The sequence below is a fragment of the Colletes latitarsis genome, chromosome 4 (assembly GCF_051014445.1).
Source record: "Colletes latitarsis isolate SP2378_abdomen chromosome 4, iyColLati1, whole genome shotgun sequence".
NCBI classification, from domain to species: Eukaryota; Metazoa; Arthropoda; class Insecta; order Hymenoptera; family Colletidae; genus Colletes; species Colletes latitarsis.
Window position 1 is genome coordinate 35,312,201 of NC_135137.1, and position 21,853 is coordinate 35,334,053.

A 21,853-nucleotide genomic window follows, 5' to 3' on the forward strand; every position below is an offset into this window, starting at 1 on the left:
AATAATGAAAGTAGGTTAAATACCTTCACAAGGTCAATGTTCCACCTTACCTTTCTTTGTTGTCAAAAGTATATTTTCTGAGTGCATTCGAAGGGTTTACTCCACTTTCTATGCATTTAGACCTTTTCGCAGCAAATTAGCAAATAGTAAAGAGGGGAAAAGAAATATTTGAGAATGTAGCTTTACAAGAGCTGATTACCAAAGTTTCAACCTTCTAGAAATAAAAGTTTGATTTTCATATTTGCGTGGACCGAGTGAAGTGAAAGAATTCGTACAATCTGTGAAGATCGATAAATCTCGTGTTAGGAAGCCATATCGATCTCTAAGCCACCCCCACACAAAGCATAACCAATCATCGATCTCGGTACACGCTTTTTGCACCGCGAGGGGACCCTTTATCATCGATGTATACGCTGGACCGATTAATCCCGTCCTGAATTGGCCTAACAGCGTCAGCGAGGATGTCGTTTTTGTCGTATCGGGTATCAGGATGACGCGACCCCCCCTATTCCAAGAGCACATAACTTTTTCCCTTGCGGTTCATGGATACCGTACCAATGCTCTTCGACCGATATGCTCTCGTCGACTGTACACCGGCATGGCATGCACGTTTCGCGCAGCTTTACGAGACGTTCGTGCGTGGGATCGGAATAATTACGTCATCATTATAAACGATGGTCACGGTGCTTGACGGCGAGCTCGGTTAAAACAAAAACGAGTCTGGTGGTTGATTTGTCACCTAAAGAAATCCCTCTTCCACCGGTACGGCCAAGGCGTAACAGATTTTCCCGCAACGCGATCGTAATTCAATCGATTTATGAATATTCAAAACGCGAACCCAACTAATGAACGAAACGATGTCGTTTACCACTCGTTACTAGAGATGGATCGTAACATAATTCTCAGTTAAAACCGACCAATATTTTTTTTTATAGAAATTAATGGTGAATTACGTTACATGAACTTGTGAAATTTGTCTCTGTCAGTTTGTTCGTCGAACGTGTGTATCGTCTATTGTATTATTTATTTCGAGCAGTTCGTAAGGACGCATTTGTTTGCGTTTCGGAGATTACGACCCACTGTGCGCGCCGTCGTTCCCCAGATCCTATCCAAGCGTCGAAATAAAATCTCAGACGATTCTTTAGGGTGTCCTGACTCCCGCGGCGTCGCTGAACTCTCCGTTCCGATCCCGATCGCTGAAACGATGCTCGAACCCGTAGGATGAATAACACCGAGGAGAGCCGAAGCCCGTTAGTGGAGTCTGTTTGACTTGGTGACGAGGTTCCACCGGAATTCTGAAATCATTTCTTATTTGCCGTTCCTCTACCCGCGTCTGGGATGTTACCAGATACGATGATGAAGAGCGCCCAAAAGCGGCTGGCAAATATTTGCTCGCTTTTAATGGCGAACCTTATCCACGACGGACAAGTTTCGAAAGGGTGCAGTGGACGACCGTGGGCGAATATTAACGTGGTTAAATTTCACGACTGTTCGAAAGTGAGTCGCGAAACTGCTTCCGCGCTACGTTCGAAAAGAAATCGACGAAAGACATCAGGAGTGTACAAAAGGGGGCTCTCGTTTGGACGAATTATTTAAATGGGAAACGCGAGCAGAGTTTCCAGGGAGACAGCACAATGGTAACGACTTCCATTCGTGTCCGCCATTTAAGTTCTCGCGATTACGTGGTCCCTTTCCCGTTTGATAAGCGGATGGATAAGTTTGTCCGCCGTTAAACATTTGATTCAACGTTCCAGGGAGAAGAGCGTCTTCGGAAAAATCGTCCGACGGAACGACCCGTTCTCGCCATAATTCAAGGACACGGTCGCGTAAATCTTGGACGTATTAGGAAAGCCGCGATCCGTGAATGCGTTCGTTTACGTCGCCGTGAATGAGCTGGAAACTATGGGCGAATTCTCGGGATGTAAATGTGAACGACGGCACAATGGATCTGCCCGCGTAAGCGCAACTGGTTGCATAAGCGGAAGCGCATTCGGCTGTTGCTGCATAATATATGCAGCCGGAGTGCGCCGAGGGGTGATTTATAGCGGCGAACGAGCACCGCGGGAACAAAGGGCCAACCGTGGACCTTTTCGTTACGAGGGTAGACGAAAAACTGAACAAGACTCCGGAGATTAAGATTTAAACGTAGGAAACCGGCCTCCGCTCGAACCTGGCGCTTCTGCCTTTCGCGGCGGACAGTACACAGGGCACTTTGGGCCCGACGATATTTCCTTTCATCGTTTTTTACCAGCTTCTTACGCTACCGCACTTTTTAACCGCGTTATCCCACTTTTCGAAACCCGTAATATTTTTTACGAGATCGGGACCTTGATTTTACAATATGTTTTCTTTAATATTCCAACTTGAGAATTGTTTTAGTTCCATAGTGAAGAGTATAGATAACGTGACAAAGTGTTAACTCGTTGCGTACGATTCAATTCCAAATAATTTTTCAAACGTGATACTATTAAATTTGGTTTATAGATTTGCTTCGCGACCACCTTGTAAATGTAAAAATGTGTTGGTTTTAATTTGCGACGTGTCAGTTATTAATTTGCAGAGATGCACAGAAACGACGCGATCGACAAACGATCTTGTCGACTACGCGAGATTCGCGCTGACGACGTTGAAGGTCAATGTTAGCGTACGATCGTAAATCGATAAAGGCGGTGGCGTTTCTTTGACCCCTTTGGCAAGCAGCGAGACCAAGTCGCAATAAATACGCCCGACGTCAGAAGGAGTCGCACGCCTCGTCGTCATAAACAGTGGAATCGATAGGGATACGCGAGTCATTTTTTACGATTTATAATACAAACGTTTTCAGGATCAAGTTCATAGCTCCACCGCGTCCGCAAAGGTCAATGGTACTCTTTACGATCCCGGCCACGATCGGTATCAGAACATCTCTTTATCCTTCCACCCGGGAGTCCGGACTTTCCAATAAGGCTTGCTTCTCCATATACGAAACTCGATAAACTGGTCGATTGAGTCTTTGTGGAAGTGTTCGTGTAACAGTCCCTGCTACCTGAATTAAGAAAAAAAATCTGTCATGCCGGCTTTCGATAAGAATCCACAGAGATTTATGGGAACGGCGAAAGCCCGCTCTGTTCTGCTCGATTTCGAATCATCGGGACCGCTATTTATTCCCAGCATCGTTTTAAATTCGAGTAATCGTAATTTGGGAATGAAACTCGTGGGAATTTGCGACCTGTTTATTTGGAGAATACAATCACATTTTCAACATGTAAACTCGTTTTCGTAAATATACGCTCCGTTCGATCGTGCTTTCAAGTTTTTATGCGCCATATCTTCGGCTCGAATACGAGTCTTTGAGTTTCTTGATCTTTCAAAGATCCCAGATACATTGCCACGGTATACCAACACCACTGATCACTAAAATAAACGTCCATCGAAATTAAATCTAGAACTAGGCGATAGATCCGGAACGATTCATCCATTAAAAAATCATTCTAGAACCGTTCAGCTATTTGACACAAATGTCGGTGCACCGTCATGAATAAACCACGTGTGGCGTACGTACACGCGACAGATCGCCTGCCAATAATTCACGCAATTGCCTGCTCACCAAGTTGACACGAGATCAAGCATTTATAAAATAAAGTATTCCAAGAAAATTAAATTAAAATTTGAAAACGTGTCTTCCAACATGAATGCAAATACATAAAACTGTGAAAATAGTTGTTAAAGAGATATATTTCTACTATGTTAGGAACTGATCGAGGAATAGTTTCAAGTTAAAATTGTAGATGTCGACATCCTTTGTTAGGAACAGCGTTGCGCGACGCGGGGCCCATAAGTTTTCGCTTAGGATGCAGTCGGGCGCACCATTCTCTGAAATTACGCGTGAGATCGCGTACCCAGAACTGGTAGCACAACTGGTCAATTAATATGGTCCATGGCCGTGCAAGCGGCCTAGCAGAATGGAGTATATCGATTTGCAGTGTCAAGGAACCGACTGCTTATCTAAACGAGTCACGGCTCGTCGGCTTCATTGAGGATTCACGGAAATCCACCGCGTTCCCCGTGGCGAGTCTACTCATGATTTACCGAAGACAGTCGCAAGTGGGTCAACCGTGACTAACCGTAGGCTTATTGAGTCGTGGTTGCCAGTTTTTACGATTTACATCTCGCTTCTGTCGAGGGAAAAGTCACCTTCGGAGAATATCGCACGGACGGATCCAACCGGTCGGGTCAAAGTGCGCTTCCTGTTTTCTTGGAAAATGGAATACGCTCCGATTCTGTCGTTACAATGTCCAATTAGACGATCGAACTTATAAGAAGACACGACAGTTCGAACGAGAGTCTTCAATGTAAGAATTGTACGTTAAAATTCTTTTTTAAATTAATAAACACGAAAAATAGGATGGAGATTACATGGCCTAGCAAAAATTCGCTATCTTATAACAGGGGAAAGTTGCTTCTTTTATTTTTAACGTTGATAATCGTAGCTTCTCCATTTTTGCTAATTTCAAGGCACATTCGTTAGTTTTCAATCGACGGATTATCTCGTGTTTTATTTCTGCAGTTAGCGCTGCACGTTTCCGCTTTGTCGCCATTACCATGCGTGGCCATGCACGCTACAAGCTTCATGCTAAATTGTGATGAGAATTAATTTCGTTCGTAATCGTGTGTTTCGACAAGAAAAGTGGCAAGTACTCTACAATAGCAGAGATTCTATCGTAATTTGCTTTGAAGCCCTGAGAGCCAAAAATCTAGTAATTTAAATAATAACGATCAAATTTCTAGAGTAAAAATTATTTAAAAATACCACCATTCAGTTTGTAAACCATCGATCACAGATCAAACTGTTATATTTATAGTAATTTTATATATTAATAGACCAACTGAGTATGCATTTTAACCAACTGTTTACAGCCGCTGTCACGCATACGTGACGCTTAATTCCCCATGAATCTTAGTCTTTCTTCGTTTGTAAAACATTGACGATAACGCTTTCCGATAACGTGCTACAATCAACTCGAACGAACGACGTGAATTATGAATGAAAAGGGGGGTAAAAAAAGAAAGGAGTATGCGGGAGAACGATTACGAGCACAGACCGCGATGCGCCTGTTGCTCCAAATGCGACGGTAATTACGAGTTCGTTATGGTCGTGGATAGAGTCGTGCCCGGGGAACGACGATTTCACAATGACATCATGCTACACCGTGGCACGTGGTCGAGATTCAGCGATGTGGCGCAAATAAGTGTACCGGCGACTTGTCAATATTGTTAAGCGAGAAAGCACACAGCCAGCATTAACGACTGTTGGCTCTAATGGCCAGAGCAAAGAAATTTGTTAAGTCGTGCTCACGCGCCACGATTGGACCTTGTTCCGGTAGCCACGAAATCCTTGAAAGTTAAACAAAAAACTTTTCTCTTTATCTGTCTCATTAATTCAACCAGCCTCGTGCTAACAATTTTACTATAGAAACGCATCGGTAAAAAGATGCGTCTGTTTTCCCCTGTGGTCTTGTAATTCTATAATGTTATGAACTTTGAAAAATGGAGAATATAAGGTTCGCTCGGATGGGCTTTTCGCGTGGCTTCACCATGTTTGAATGGTCAAACTTTGTCAGTATTTTCCATAGGATTAAATAAAGACAAAGATTGCTTAAAGCTCCATTAATTATGAAATCATTAACATACGAAATCGAGGCTTGTTCTATACTGCTATACAATGCAAGAATAGGTATTTACATTTAAAGTTCGAAACGTAAAATATCGATTTCTCCACGACGCAATGTTCAATTTGTTTCTATTCCGTAATTTTGTATCGATCTCGAACAAACTGACTTTCTCTATTCGTCGACGAGTGTTATTTGTCTGCCAGTGGATGTTGTCGAGTCGGTCCCTCGAGTTATGCAACGTGGAATCGATTGTTTTCTCTTCGGGTGAACAGGCCGGAGGATTTGCAATATGTCGTTAAAACGGAATTCGCGCCGTGTACATAATGCCGCGTATCGAATTTCGGTTGCCGAGTAGGTGTAATCCGACGCCGTGGGTGGAAAGGAACGGAAAGATACGCTTCGTAATGTTCGTCGGTCCTTTCGTATATCGACGGTAACGAAGACGATAATGCTATTACACGGAACGTCGTCCGTGTCGACGGATGGGGTTCTCCACTGTCTGCGGTGGCTATTCAAAAATATGTAAAGGAGACGCATCTCGATGGTCAATTAATCGCATTCACGGTGACGCCCCCGAGGTATTCGGTCGTCTGTGAAAGCGACCGTCTTCTTCACGCGTCTGGATCACCTTCCTCGCGAGCTGACTCACCCGCTTAACGACTGTTTAATCGTCTCTCGACGAGGAAGAGATCTCGCCTCTCTCGTCCCGCGTTCCTCCTTTTCCCGTGACCGACGACGCGGATTGAAAACCGACACCGAGCTCGCGCACAAAGGGATCCAAAAGGGTTCCCGGCGTGTAATTGTCGGTATAAATCGCGTCCGGGAGCGGGGAATTTCGTAGCCTTGCGAGTACGCGAGCATTAAAGTTCGACGCTTGCGCGAGATTCATACGTGCCTCGGGGTTCCACCTTGCCCGTGACGATTCCCAGAAACGCAACGTTTCCAAACAAGGGAAAGTATTAGATCCTGCGAGGGGTACGTGCGTAGGGTTAAACGTCTACGTGACCGGATTACACGATCGATTCCCTGGGTCAAGTTCGTTGTTCCGCGAGGGCGAATATCTCGTCGTCGAGGAGCCTTGATTGGTTTCCTTCTCGTGTTTGTCGGTATCGTGTTATGAAATCTTACGTATACGCGGTTTTCGGAAGGGCTAGCGTCGGATGGGATGTCTCTACATCCTTTCGTTCTCGTAACCGTGATTATTAGAGGTCTCCATGTTTGAGATGAGACGAGTCCTCGATAGTATCTTGTCAATCGAGAATATCGAGAATAAAAGTCCTAATTTTTCTATATTGCCTGTTAATAGCATAGGTGGACATAATGGACTATCAGGGATAAGGAGAAGATTATGAATGTTAATGTCTCGTATATTTTCGAGACTTCACCCACCCCTAGTAATTATTCTTCCACCTCTCGTCGTAGTTGCAAGTTCTTAAGTTAAAAGTGACCAAAAATGGCGAAACAGTCGTAGAAACGGTGGAGGACAGTATTCGAGACCTCCAATTGATATTCGAGCTCATAAGTATTCTTCAAACAGACGGCTTCGAATGTAAATTCCGATTGATGCTCGACCGACGTCCCGGCAAGGTGTTCACCGGTTACACAAAGAGTGATAAACTGTTGACATTCGCCTACTAACGCAAGATGAGTACGCGGGCAGCAAATAATTACCACATCCTGCTCGTCGGCGTGTACCGAAGGCCTTGAGAACCGCGGTCATTTTAAGCTATTAAGAATGTTTTTACGCTCAACGCTCGGCCGAGAGAGCTTCGCGCGAATGTGTCTTCCTTTTTGCCGCTTATTATACCCTCCCTTTGCTCTTAATATCCTCCACTGTGCGCGGTTCTCTTCCTTCTCGAGACAAAAAAAAAACACGCACGCTACGGTGAAACGGTTTTAATAAACATTACAATTTCTTTCGCGAAGAAAATGTGCCCGTGTCGCGGAAACCTCATCAACAAGCTCTTGTTTCTTTAATTACCGCGTCGTTCCCCGGAATTACCCCTCCGTGCCCAAACAATGGAAGGAATATCAAAACCGTCGTGTTCTGGAAGCGACTCTCGTCTTTAATATCGAACCGAACGTGCTCATCGTGCTGTATGTCATTTTAAAACACGCGTGATATTTTGCAGAGATGCAACACTGTGCGAGAAGTCGCAGATATTTTAAGATATATTTGCCAATAAAACTCAGTTTACTTTGTAGCTTCGATGTCGATATTAAAAATTTTCTTTTCTGAAATTATCAAGTACTAAGTGACAGTAACTGGTCAATAAACAACGCAAAATTAACCATATAATATCTAACAACTTATCGAGTCTCTGAGTACAAAATCTACCAATGTGCAAAGTTTCGTTAAAATCGAAGGATTCGGGTTCTCCTTGTTAGTCTATGCAACCGTAACGAGGCGAAATCGGAGCAGAGCTAACGTCGGTGTGCGAGGTTTCTGGAGATAGAGAGCTAGAGGAATGGCGGGTTGCACGAGCTGCGTCTAAATCAGGCGGCTATGGACTTCATAAAAATCCGGGCGAACCGTCTTCGTGGTTCCTCCGCTCGGCCGGCGAACGGGTTCGGTAAGATCCAACGCGCCGGGAGGAGCATCTGCGATTCTATGTTATCTTCCCGTTTGGCAGCTAGCCAGCTTCAATGTCGTCCCTTTTGCTATTTCGCCTCGGCGGCGTTATATCCCTTGCAGCCGACGCGCGGTTATTTTCGCGTGGCGAACCGGCTGCAATCACGGATTATTTCGAATCGTTCATCGTTCGTCTGCCACCCAAGCTCTTCTCTATGTCCGATTGCGCAATCGGTTCGCGAGCGTTTCGTGTTCCGTTCCCGAAAAACCCTGACGCAATTCGTCAGCCCGGGGAAAAGGGAAAGAGACACCCGGGGAATGTCGCAATGCTCGGGGAAACGCGACGCCGTGAGAACTAGTCCATTAGTCATCGGTTCGAGGGAATCGAGACCCTCTCTTGCTTCGACGTTATCGTTTGTTGGAATTATATTAATTATCGTCCTGCTACAGCGTCCGTTCTGCTTTAACTCTGACTCATGTTCTCTTACGTCGATTCTTATGAGCATAGAAGCGTTCGTTCGAACGATCGGATTCCTGTTCGCGTCCTCCATTTTGTACATCTTCTAAGTCCACCCAAATCGTGACCATCGGTCGGTAAAACGATGCAAATTGAGGAATATTCCAGTTGAGCTTCAAGCATATGTTTTTGTACGTGACAAACTTGTTGAAACCTCCTCGAGAAAATGATCTGTTCCAAACGAAGAAAAGCGAAGTCTGCCAGAGAATTTGCTAGAGAAGCTCGACGACTCTTCTAGCAGATCTAGAACGAGATGATCTCTGCAACTTGAATAACCAACTTCACTTTTCTTTTTCATATTTATTTACGCGAGAATCACGAACAACCTGAAGCGTATGTACGCTTTCGAGAATAACCATATATGGCCAAGAGAGAAAAAATTTGGTGTCGAGTGACGAAACCCTGTTGAAAATCATTGTCCTCGATATTTAACATTTGGCGTGGCGAAACGGGACGATATCGCTGACCTTACGGACTCGTCGGGGCACCGGGGACTTTTTAGGAGGTTCGTACGCTGCCGCGGGTCAATTCGGCCAATGGCACTCCCCGTTTTATTATCCGTTGCCCCGAACACAGACGCGCGTTGCACATACCGCCAGTAAACGCACACGAACGTTCGCCCCGCGACTCCCACCTCTTTTCGTGGTATTTTACAAGCACCCACGAACACGCGCGACAGCGTCACCGACGAATGTTTACAGACTCACACGTGTTCGTCGCGACGTACGTGAAACGGAGAAGGTTCCCTCTCGGAATAAGAGTGCGTGCCTCTTAGCAATAATAACCATTAAGGCGTGAGGGAATGCGAGAGGTGACGTCACCCATTCAACATTCGTGATCCATCGAACGCTGTCAACCTCTCAGCCTTCGAAGGATAAATTCTGAATTTTAATATCCGCGGCCTCTCTCGAATCGTTTCTTAATAACCGATTCCGTGGCCTCGTGAGAACTTCTGCTGTCGGGCTTCCGTTGGAGCCGCCGGGGCACGTTAGCCTCGATAAGCTCGATAATTAACGACCCGCGTCCTTGCATAGATTTTCCTATTCCTGGTCGAACGACGCTTCCAATCGCCGAGTTCGAACATCGTAACCAGGCGAACGGAACGATCTCACAGAAATTTCACAAGTAATCAAAACGGGTCAAGAAACAACGTGGATGTGATAGAAAAGAATGGCAATTTTCTTTTAATGCGTCGTGTATATCGATAATCGCCCAAGCGGCCAGTACGACTTTTTCCCCATGCAGCGATACTTTTTATGCGGGGGTGGAAGGTTTGTCGGAGCAAACAGACTTTGTCCATGGGGGCGAGGACACGATCGATAAGGGGAGCGCTTAAGATCGTTAAGCCGCGTCTTCCTATTCGTTTCTATGTAAGATTCTATTCTTTCGTACGAACTGGCTCGAGGAGGACACTCGAGAGACAAAGATGGCGCGCGGCAAACACTGAAACTACGTAAACATTGATGTACAGCAAGCTATAACTGAACCAATGTTAGGAATTCTTTGGCAAATCGTTATTTGTTGCTGCAAATAGTAACACAAAGAATTTTGTATAACTAGTTTTAAATTACGTTAGATAATTGTAAGGACTCGGAAATAACAAAATAAGAATACAGAAGATAGGATCGACGAAGGTGTTTTGCAGAAATAATATTTCTATTTTCCTAGTAGGTGGTTCCGTGAAATTTACATTTTACGGCTGCTTCGACTATACATGGCTTCGGTCATTTTCTAGCCGCGCACCCCGGCGAATGTAAAACGATTATTCATCGAACGCTAAATTTACATTTGAATGAAACGATCTCGCAGACGTAACCGCAATATTGGCAAAGTTCTCGGACAACCACGCACTGACATTTCGAGTGTGCCCCGACGAGTCGTGATTCAGATTTAGAAAAAGGCGATTTCCTCTTCGCCGGAAATCGTAGAAGCGCTGTTGATTAAACGGTTCGCTTCCGCGGAAACATAACGGAGCGGTTTTTGCAATTAAGTCGCGCGTCTCGCGTCGTGTGCTATTCGCGCGGAGGGAGATACCATCTTGGGAACAGTAGGTAAACGGAGACTGGTGGCCAGTTCTGATGAAAATTCCACGAAGAGGCACCGTGGTAAAATAATTCGCGTTGCAGGAGAAACCGTAATGCCATTACGCCTCTTATCTAGTTTCTGGTTGCGCGTCGACACTTACAAGGTGCAAGGAATCCATACGCGTCGATAAATCTTAATTGCTTGTTTCTCGTCGATGTAATTCTCGATTACGATCAACGAGAGAAAGGTTACATTGTAAAACCCCGGTATCCATGCTCGCGGAACGGTCGATTGAAAAATCAAATGAAATTAAAACGAAATGAAATTACGCTTTCCTGTTGTACGGAGTACGTCGACTGGAACTAGCTGTAATTCTTGTTTCGTTGCAAATAGAACGCGGCGACAGGGGGAAAAGTCGAACGGTGGAACAAGGTCTGTCAGGCCTATCACTTTTTTATGGAATCAACAATCCACCTTCGGTATGCAAATCAAATTCACCCTTCCGAGAATCGAGCTTGCCTACAAATCTGCTTTCTGAAACCACCGTAATAAAAATAAAATAAAATACTTTGAATGCCAGCTCCTTTCCAGTTAAATCACATTTGCATCCCCCCACAAGGTTAATTTCATTTGGAAAAGTCTATATCGTACAATTTTATTTCACTTAAACTAGAATTAATTTCCTAGAAAAATAGATCTCGTTATGTCGATAAACTTTTCCCATTATCCTTTCTATTCTAACTCCAGCGAAATAGGTGACCCCATCCTCCGTTCTCTCGACGCGCCCTGTATAAATTGCGCGGTGTCCGGCACCCCCTAACGTAATTGCACCCTTCAACGGCACCCTGACATTTTGCAGACCGCATCGATCGGTCTACCTGATCTCCTGGGCTAATTTACAATCTCCCTTTTTGATTTGCGAGGGTGTGCGCAGGCCGACAGACCAGGAAACGCGTGCTCGCGGAGGACGCGCGTAGTTCTATCACGGACAGGCCTAGTCACGTAAGGACAACGCGGATAGGATGACGAGTACGGTCGGGAAAAATCACGAACACGAAGAGAGTCAGGTCCTCTTTTTGGACATGCGGTCACGGTGACATCATCGTTTGCAACGTGATCGCCTAATGCAAAATGGTTTTGCGGTTTTCAGGCACGTCCGTTATTCTTTCGTGTACGTGTACGCGGGCGTCGCTTGAATCCCAATGGAAGGACAAAGACATCGCGAAATGCAACGTAACGCGAGAGAGGGAGAGAGGTGATCTTGGGATTTTTTTCTATTTCGCAAGACCTCCCCGATGAAGCCGCGGCACGAGTTCTTGCGTCGTGCCTTTATTGCGTTTACTCGGATGCCTGGTTTATGATGCATTGCGTACTGCAGTTTCTTCCCATTCACCTTGAGCACCGGACGTGTAGACCGGCTTTCAGATGTCCTTCCCTTTGTCCGTCAAAATGGAAAGGAGGGGAAATGAAAAATCGAAAATGCTACGAGATCCCGCGAAAGATCTCGAGAAATTGTCCGACCTCTTGGCCTTCTTTCCCCTTTCGTTCCATTTGAAACGAAATCGTTCGAAACGGGATTAATCGAAGCAAGATAGCCATAGATCTTTAATTCTTCGAGCTTTCCAATCAACTGTCAAGGTTGACTTTCTGGGCAATCATCTCCGGGGGAAACGTAGTTTCAATTCACCGTGGTCGAACAGGGTACGAGTATCCATGGTGAGAGTAAATTGAGCAATGGGACGTCGTGGCGTCTTTCTAGGCCGTTGCTAAGGGTGTCGCGATGTCGTCGGCTTGGGGGGGTGTAAGCTAAGTAGAAACAGAACTACCGGCATGCGGTGGTCAGCCATTAACCTAGATTCATGGGTCATTCTCGGTTTAATCATACCTCTTATTTGATATAACGGCATTGTTCCTTTCGAGCAGCCTTGAATAAATACTTTCGAGTAACTCGTTAATGCAACGTTATGTTAATTGTCGTTTGATACCGCGAAGGAACGTTCGTGGAAGAATGAAAACTTTGCAGATTCATAAAACGGCCAAAAATAAGAAATATCTGATTTTAGCTACCTCTAAATATACAATGAAGTTTCATTATCCTTGACAAAGACAATTGTCTCAAACTAGGAGGACTTTGGTGTCGGTTTAACCAGTTCCAAATTTAATAATAACCGTTACAAAGGGGCGTACGGTATCGTACGATACTGTTGGAATATTCCTACATTGGATTCCGCGTTTCAACCACCTTGGTCGTCTAATATTCGTCGCTGAACGCAGAACTTAATCTGGTCGCGCGGTGAATGTTATCGACGCGAAACAAAGGGTTAAAGGTACCGTTCAAAGCGACACGAGAGATTCGGACCGCTTTCAAATTTACTCGGACGTTATCAAAGCCCATTCGCCATGCTCTAAATCCGAATATCCTTTCAGACTCGAGCCGGGCGAGCCACCCTCGAATCGAGCATAAATTCACGAGGCCTGCAATAAAGGATACGCGAGATTTCGAGCGTCGACAACGCTCTGAATACCGGCTACGGAGTTTCGCCTGATCAGAAGTGGGTCAAATCGTGCTTTTACCCCGAGTGTCCATAACGAAATCAAAAGGTACCGAACGAATCGTCGTGTACAATTGACAACCGATGTCCGAGTCGTTCCATGATCCATATTTTTTCTCTGATAAGGGCGTGGTTTCTGGTTAAAATCGAACGGTGTATATAACGACTGGACGGGAGGTCGACGTGCCTGAAAACGGGGTAAACTGGGTGTAGACACGCAGCCGAGGGTGTGGACCTCTTATTTCGTTCGTTCTACCGTTTCGCTCGTGTTCTTTATTATTCGGTTAACCGTCCACTAACGATACTCGCGTACAGCACGTGAAGTACCGGGAAAGCATTGTTGGAAACAGCGTTATGGGGCCGAGAGAGTATTATTAGAAAACGGTGTGCTTACATACGACCGCCCTGAAATTAAGCGCATGTCTTGTACTAGAAATCTAATTTCAACCTCGTGTTCTCTGCCCCTCCTTCGACGATCGTTTGAGATCCTCGTAAGAAATAGATCGAGAATACCTGCCGAAAGAATTGCTCACGATGGATCGTAGATAGGTCAGTTCTCGATACGAACGTAATAAACATTCTGGTATGAGAGAAGATGCAATTTTTTTAATAATAACTACACAATTCTAGCACATTTTATTTTCTATAAATGATTAACTTTATAAAGTAAGAAAAAATTCCCGTACTTTGAATAGTATTGAATTTCTTGTTATATCGAAGTTAATTTAAATTTAATTACGAGTGAAATCCGCTTCAAAGGTTCTCCCCGGTATCGGTCGTGAATCACTCGTGTTTTCCTTCGTTAGAAATTCTTGCCTTTCTCGGTTTCTATGCTAACAAGGCGCGCAAAAGTGGCGATGCGCTAACGAAAGGCCAAGAATTCGACGTCGTTTCGCGGCTAAGCACAGAAAGTGAACGTTACCAACGCAATGAAACGTGACCACCGATCTCCGTGTTGCCCGTACACAAGTTGCTAATTAAGTGCAATGTCGTTCTTTTGTTCCAGCTTGGTGCAAACCGGCCAAGAGCAACGAGGGCGTGAATTATAGCGACGACGATCCACCGCCCGATTATAACGACGACGACACGGCTGATGATAATGATCCTGGTTCCATCGAGGAACCACCGCAGATCATGTCCAAGCCGGAAAGCATAAGAGTCAGAAACGGAAGTACCATTTGGCTGCCCTGTCTCGTTAAAAATGCGGGTGAGTGAACGAACTTTCCATTATTCTAACTATTTCCTTCGTTCTTAATCAGGTAATTAAATTTGCCTCGATACGAGTCGCCATATTCCATAACAAAAATTATAGCAGACATTTCGAACAATTTAAGTCCAGTTTTGATTCTAAAAAATTATATTCGTTACAAAATACAACGTAAATTTTTTTTCGGGAAAACCATCGTCTAGTAACGAAGCAAATAATTTAAATGCTCGAAACGTTGCAGATAATTTTGCGGTTACGTGGAAGAGGAACGACGAAACCTTGTATCTGGACAGCATCGCGATGACGGTGGACAGTGAGAGGATCGTTCGATTGCCAAACAACACGCTGGTGATCCACAATGTCACGACCAACGATACCTCGGAAGATTACGAGTGCAGTATTCTTCAGAAATCAAGCACAGTCACGATCAAGCACAGAGTGCTGGTTGAGGACGCACCGGCCCCAGCCCCTCACAAACCACTCATACGCGTCATCCCCAGGAAAAGGGTAGAAGTCAATGCTGGTGAAAGCGTCACCCTTGGCTGTGAGACGAGGATACAACCCACGCCTCAAATTAAATGGTACCGAGAGGTAAAGCGACAATTTACAACTGATCAGAACTCACCAACACGCCATTTTATTACACGAAACGTTCCAAACATCGAACTGTCTAGAATTTTGTCCTATAGCAGTGATGGCGAACCTATATGCCCCACGCGTTGACTTTTATAAACTTATTTTCTATATCACACCATTTATATCAATTTTTCGACGCCGACCTTTATATTGTGCTCTTCACTTGCAAAAGCAAGAGTTGTAAAGCAAAAGGGAAACGTAAACTTTTTAGAGGACTTTAAAAGTGAGTCACTGACTTTGTGACCCACGAGCTAGTACTAAAAAAAATAATGACTAAAATTTGGCCCATTTCTCAAAAAGATTCGCCATCACTGTCCTATAGAAAACCCCTTGAAAGTTATAAATCAACGTTTGTCGATGGAGTTAGCAATAAATTTCACGTTTTCTCGTAACAGAACATGAGGATCCACGCGGACGAGATGCCTGGCAATCGAATCACCATTCAGAACGTTAGCAGACACGATAGCGGACGTTACAGGTGCCTGCTCGAGGACGGTTCGGAGAAGCCGCCGTTGGAAACGATTGTCGTCGTCGTTAATTGTAAGTATTTGGATACGTTCGCTCGCCCCGGGGTTAGTCTATATTTAAGCGTTACCCGAATGAATAAATCAAACACGAAGGAATGTATTTGTTTTGATAGATGCTCCTGAAATAGAAGCAAAGAGTATGGTGCATACTGGACTCGGCGTGGAGTCGGACTTGACGTGTATCGTTCACGCTCATCCTCACGTAACCAGGGTAGCATGGTACAAGGATCAGACGGAGATCCTGCCGGATCCGGGAAGGATAGAGATCAAGAGCGACAAAAATCCCCACACGCTTAAGATTTTGCACACCGAACAGAAGGATCTCGGAACGTACACGTGCGTGGCGACGAATAAATTGGGTCGAACCGAGAAAAGCGTTGTCCTCACCGGTAATTAAACTTTTATTACGAGAGAAACGGGGCCACGGACAGGTGGAGAAACGTTTCAGATTTTAGATTTGTGAAATAATGGTTACGATCAACGTGTGTGATGTGGACAGCTCTAACAAATGTATCCAAAGGTTTAAACTCGCAATCGGTGTAATTCGACCTTGTTCTCTTCGAACGACGATCTATTTGCGAAGTAATTATTCAGAAAACCATTCGGGGAGCCTGTGGAAAGCTTGGAGAAACGGAGAAATCGTAAAACTGTTGCAACAGAGGAGTAACGAACTATTTAGTATTCTGTCCGCCCGAGGATGAGTCCGCGCAGCGATAGTGGAAAATGGCTGTCGCGGAACTGCCTCTATTGTTTTACACGAGCAACACGTATCTTATTGTTGGAGTAGTAATTCCCTGTGCGCGCGCGTGTGTAGAGATTCTTAATTTATTATAAAGTCAAACGTACATACATACGTATCTTGTATCAATTTTATTTTTTGTATGAGTGCCTATAGCGTCAGTTTCACGATTTATCCACGTTACTACAACTTGCACAAACTTTCTGAACTATTTCTTGACTTTCGGACATGTTTATTGCAACGTTCCTATCACACGTTGATCGAATAACTGTCTTTTTTTACTTCTCAGAATCTACAGATGGAATTTTTGGATTTTCGAGCATTGTCCATTCATACACAAATGAATCAATTATATCGTTAAGACTGAAATCATTGTTTTACAGGTTTACCGTCTCAAGCAACTATATATAGCTGTGAAGTAACCAGAACCGGCACAGGTTTGGTTTTAAAATGGCGATTGGAGAGCTATTCGCCGATCACCGAATACAAGGTATTGTAACATAAATGCAACTCTGTTTTATACTAATCAAAGAGCCTTCTTGCTTTCACGCTTCGAAAAAAGGGGTCATTTTTAAGAATTCTTTTTACAGATATATAGCTGAAAAGTATCGTGATTTCTCGTTAAAAAATAACTCGACAAGATAGAGTAAAATGTTTTCATACGGAACTTCGTTTTTAAAAAAGATCGCGTGTAATAGAGTTGGTCACCGATATAAGTAGAAACACTGAGTAATGAAGAGACGCATTAGCGTATCTGGTAAATCTTCAAATACCATTATCTCAAAAATGAAGAATTCTGAGAAAAAATTTTCAATGCTAGGATAATTTTCTATCAATTATAGTCATTTTGTTCTACGTTAACAATAAAATTGTATAGGATTTGTAATGAACATGAAAGAAGAGCTTCAAATTGAAATATCTCCAAAGTTTTAGCAGATAGGCGCTTATTAATAACTACTAAATTTCAATTTTACTAAAATGGGAAGATCATTTAATTTCTCGAAATTAAAATTTAATCGACCGAATGATTGCAGCTGCAATACCGTCGCAGTGGGGACAATCAATGGATGGTTCTCAAGCCTTCGGTAACGAATGGCAAAGGCAATCAATTTACCGTCGAACATGTGATCGAGGATCTTCAGCCTGGATCATACGAAACGATCATCACCGCTAGAAACGATTTTGGATGGTCTCAACCCTCCGAGCCACACGTATTTACAGGAGGTACGGAAATACAAGCGTTCGTCTCACAATCCGTGAATCTACTGATTTATTAAATCGTTATTCTATCGTTTTGCAGATTTCGAAGAGCACGAAGCTGAGAGAGGTAAGTATCACAAATTATTAGCGAGGGAAGCGTTCAACGAGTCTGTACGATCTATTTTTGTAGAACGATATTTTACTTTATTCATAGCATTAAGAATTTATAATCTACCATTCTACAAAAGTAAATTAAAATCGAATAGATCGAGCGACATTCCTCGTAAATTTTGTTCGTGAAAAATAGCCAGCAAGATTGTTACGCGAATTTTCTATATTTGCAGTGAAAGGGCCATCAGGAGCCGCGTCTCACCCCGCGATAGCCATTGCAACGTTATTCCTAGTCGTCTCGTCCTGTGCCTTTACAAGTCTGTAATTTACTGAACTCCTTAAACTACGTAGGTACGTACGTCCCTTCGAACAATTCAATTTTCGTTTAGTCAGAGTGAAAATTCGATCCTAAACACTTGGAACACCCTGTTGTCTACGTTAATTAATTCTACGAATTTTTTTTATTTTTATTTCGCAGATAATTTGCTGCAGCCAAAGTGTACACCAGCAGATATAATGGTGGGTGTAGTGAAGCAAGAATGTCTAGGAGAACAGTTCATCGTTAGCCTAATATATATATTTTTTTTTTAAATAATTTGATTAGTTTGTACTTTAGACTCGTTCGCAAATTGATAGAGACTGTGTAAGTTTGCGTTCTTGCTTGTTGTTCGAATAATCAAAAAAGAAAAACCACGGTATTATCGTTTATTTCTCGAACTACAATCACGAATGTATCTCTCGAATTTTTATATAATTTTTAACGAGAACGATCAAGTTCCTCACGAATTCGGAATCCATCACGGGCATTGTTAGCAAAAAGCAATCGTTTTAGCTAATTCGAAGTGAAATGTATTATATAATTCTCCTAGATATTCTGTTATGTATTACAAGAGAAAAAAAAAAAGAAGAGCATTTTAATTGTACTCTAAATCGGGAGTAACTATAAGGGATAGTGTACTTTAAAATATATTTATATATCTATATGTATATTATATATATATATATATACGTATACATAATATAGTATTCACTGTACATGTATAAGTTCAGAGATACATGATTATTATTATAATTTATTTTTGTATGCTTAAGATCACTAGATCCGTGTTCTATGATGTTGCTTAGTGCCATGTACGCATGTTTTTATTCTCTCACGATCGTGTACAAAACCGGCACTGATATATTGTCCGCCATGCGCGAGAATGGCGGACACGTAGGTACCTAATGTGTAATAGCAAAGAAAATAATGTTACTATAGTTCGTTTGTTCGTCGTTATGATTTACGTAGCAGATCGACGAAAATTTAAGAATTGAAAACAAACATACTACGTGTTGACACGCTCTAGGAATTTCTGACTATCGAAGGAACGAAATCAATTGGTCGTTCGAGACCATCGAAGTGGCCATGTCTCCACCATAACGTTTGGCTCTTTGCCAATTTACATCTGTTGGCTTTTGGCGCAAACCTACGAGCATACGTTCTCTGTCTTTCGAACAGAAAGATAAGCTAATATGATGCAAACCAGAGATGAACAAAATAATCCCCATAGAAATTCATTTGCAACGCACAGAAAGATAAGATACGACCTCGTTGTTTGGTTCAAAGTGTAATTCGCGTTGAATAAATAAAATGTTTCTCCGCGTAGGAATGTTTGTCCATCTCTGGAGGAAATGTAGGAATCGTTCTTGGAACAATTGTCAACGAAAAAAATGGCCACGGCCAAATTGGTTTTGATCCGTCCGTAGAAATTCCTACTTTTCGTTTATGTGCTTTCAATTCGAGGAACTATAAAATTTTCATTCGTCTTCAATGTATGATGGGATGCGTGGATATGAGTGGCTGTTGAGAGTGCGAGATATGATGTATCGTTTTCCAAAATAGCTTGGTAGCTTTAGTACCGATACACGTCGTTTTTAATGAGTTATGATAATCGTTACAATCAATAGATTAACAAGTAAACAGTTGTACAAAAATAGTCCACTCCGTGAAATGGTGCGCGTCATGTAAACGTTAATTATAGAAATTTCAGTCACGCTTACTTCGATTATTCTGTACATGATACCTTTTTTTTTCCTTTGTATAGTGTTCGTTGCATTTATTCATTTGATAATAAAATTGGTTCCGTAACTCTGATTACTTTCGAGTGAAGATACAACGTCGCTGACTGTCGAGTCTGAGACAATAATGATCATCAGAAAAAGAAGATGTTTTTATTCTTGTTCGTATTGAAGGAGTATCTACTTTGCACGTGATTGCAAATTATACGCACGAGCGCAATATACGTATTTTCATGTATTTAGAACTCCGTGGTAAACTATATAACGAGACCACATTTACTAATCGAGTAATTAAAATCCTAATCGTCCACAGAACTTATGGCCGCGATTAATAATGCAATCTAATGTAAAGTGCGTACGATGCTAATGAGAAATATATTAATCGTAAAAGTTATAAATCGTTGAAATAAATACGTTATAATTACTATGTTTTGTAATTTACTTAAATGATTATGTGAAACTTTGAAATATATTTATCGATCTCTAAATTTTAATGTTTAATGGCCGATAACCAAAAAGAAAAACTGATTCTTCTCAATGAAAATGCATTGAAGATTAACAACAAATTATTACATAATGTTTACCTATCTTTAAATTCACGTTTCAGTAATAGTTTCAATGATAAAACATTACTAATAGATATTGTACTTTCCAAGTCTCGTTAACTCTCGTATTCTATTGTAAAATATTATAAACAATGGTATCGAATAACTTTTCAGACGTTTATACATCTTTATTTTAAGCGATTGAAACGAGAGGTTTATGTATAAATTGCTGCTAATTTAAATAAATTGAAACATCAATTGGAAATTAATTAATTATTTGTTCCCTGCGATCAATTCCTAAACTTTTAGTTGGAATAAGAAGAAAAAGAGAAGATGAATTGGAAACCAGTTCTTTCTAATAAAAGTATTAACTTCAGAAAACGATTTATAAATGCTTAGAAATCTGTATATTTGGAGAAACAATTTATCTATCTGAAGCTAAATAAACTAGGGAAGTGTTACTCGCAACGTTACCAACAGGCTACAGAAAACTATCACAGCGCTTATTATGGTAGGAAACAAAATTACAGGAATTCAATTGACCAAATCCAATTATTGATTCAGAATGAAACTAAACTAAACGAAGAAGATCGCAGCCATTAGCTCATATTATTTGCTATGTAATTAATAATTATATTAATTGCATAGTAAATAATATGACCCAGGTCTCACCGCGTGAAGGTTGCTGCGAATGGAGACCCACCCTAGCCTCGCCCCAACCACCCTTCCTTTGGCGAGGAATTCGAATACCTATCCAACAATGAGAGAGAAGCTATCGAAAAGTTAGAAATGAGCTACAAAGGGACAATTCTTAAAAGAATTGCCCAATAAAGAGAAGAAGAACCTAACAAAATGTCAATACATGTGAGATGATACACATGTTTTTTAGAAACGAAATTTAAACGTGCAACTGCACGTACGAACTCTGACTGATGAAGAGATCGACAACCTAACAACAAAATGTTGATATATGTGAGATAATCCAGCACATGTTTTCTAGAAACGAAATTGGAATGTGCGACTGCACGTACGAATCCTGATTATTAAAGTACCAATATGTACTTTATTATTAATTGTTCCTTCTTAAATGGATCCTTTTATTATGATAGTACCTAATAAGACACTGAAGATCCAACCAGAAATGTGCAACTGCACGTATGGACCTTGCATATTGGAATACTAATATGTACCTTAAAAATTAATAATTCGCACTTAAATGTACGCACACGCTTGGGTAGTATTTATTAAAACGCTGGAGAACGCTTCTTTACCTTATAATCTATATACATTTGTACTTATATTCTAACGCAATCTGTGGAAACGAAGAAATACGAGGAAATATTTTCTTCTTGGTGTCTCCATAAATCCCACGATGTTTTTCTAAAACATACACTCATATGCAATGAATATAACTGATATAAAACGAAGATATGACAAGATATTTTCTTCTTGGTGTCTTCGTTAATCCCACGATGTTTCCCTGAAACAAAAATTCATATTCAATAAATAGAAT

At 42.2% G+C, this 21,853-nt stretch overlaps 1 protein-coding gene across 1 annotated transcript in view; it reads left to right on the forward strand.

The window, feature by feature from the left end:
* Positions 1-20,605, forward strand: part of LOC143341053 (opioid-binding protein/cell adhesion molecule homolog) — a 65,701-nt gene extending 45,096 nt beyond the window's left edge. Inside the window, exons 2-10 of the mRNA XM_076763581.1 lie at positions 14,324-14,524; positions 14,766-15,115; positions 15,556-15,700; positions 15,801-16,076; positions 16,810-16,916; positions 17,461-17,650; positions 17,727-17,753; positions 17,971-18,088; positions 18,216-20,605. Coding sequence (XP_076619696.1) covers positions 14,324-14,524; positions 14,766-15,115; positions 15,556-15,700; positions 15,801-16,076; positions 16,810-16,916; positions 17,461-17,650; positions 17,727-17,753; positions 17,971-18,062 — 1,388 coding nt within the window. The 3' untranslated portion in view covers positions 18,063-18,088; positions 18,216-20,605. The remainder of the gene's footprint in view (positions 1-14,323; positions 14,525-14,765; positions 15,116-15,555; positions 15,701-15,800; positions 16,077-16,809; positions 16,917-17,460; positions 17,651-17,726; positions 17,754-17,970; positions 18,089-18,215) is intronic.
* The last annotated feature ends 1,248 nt before the right edge of the window (positions 20,606-21,853 follow it).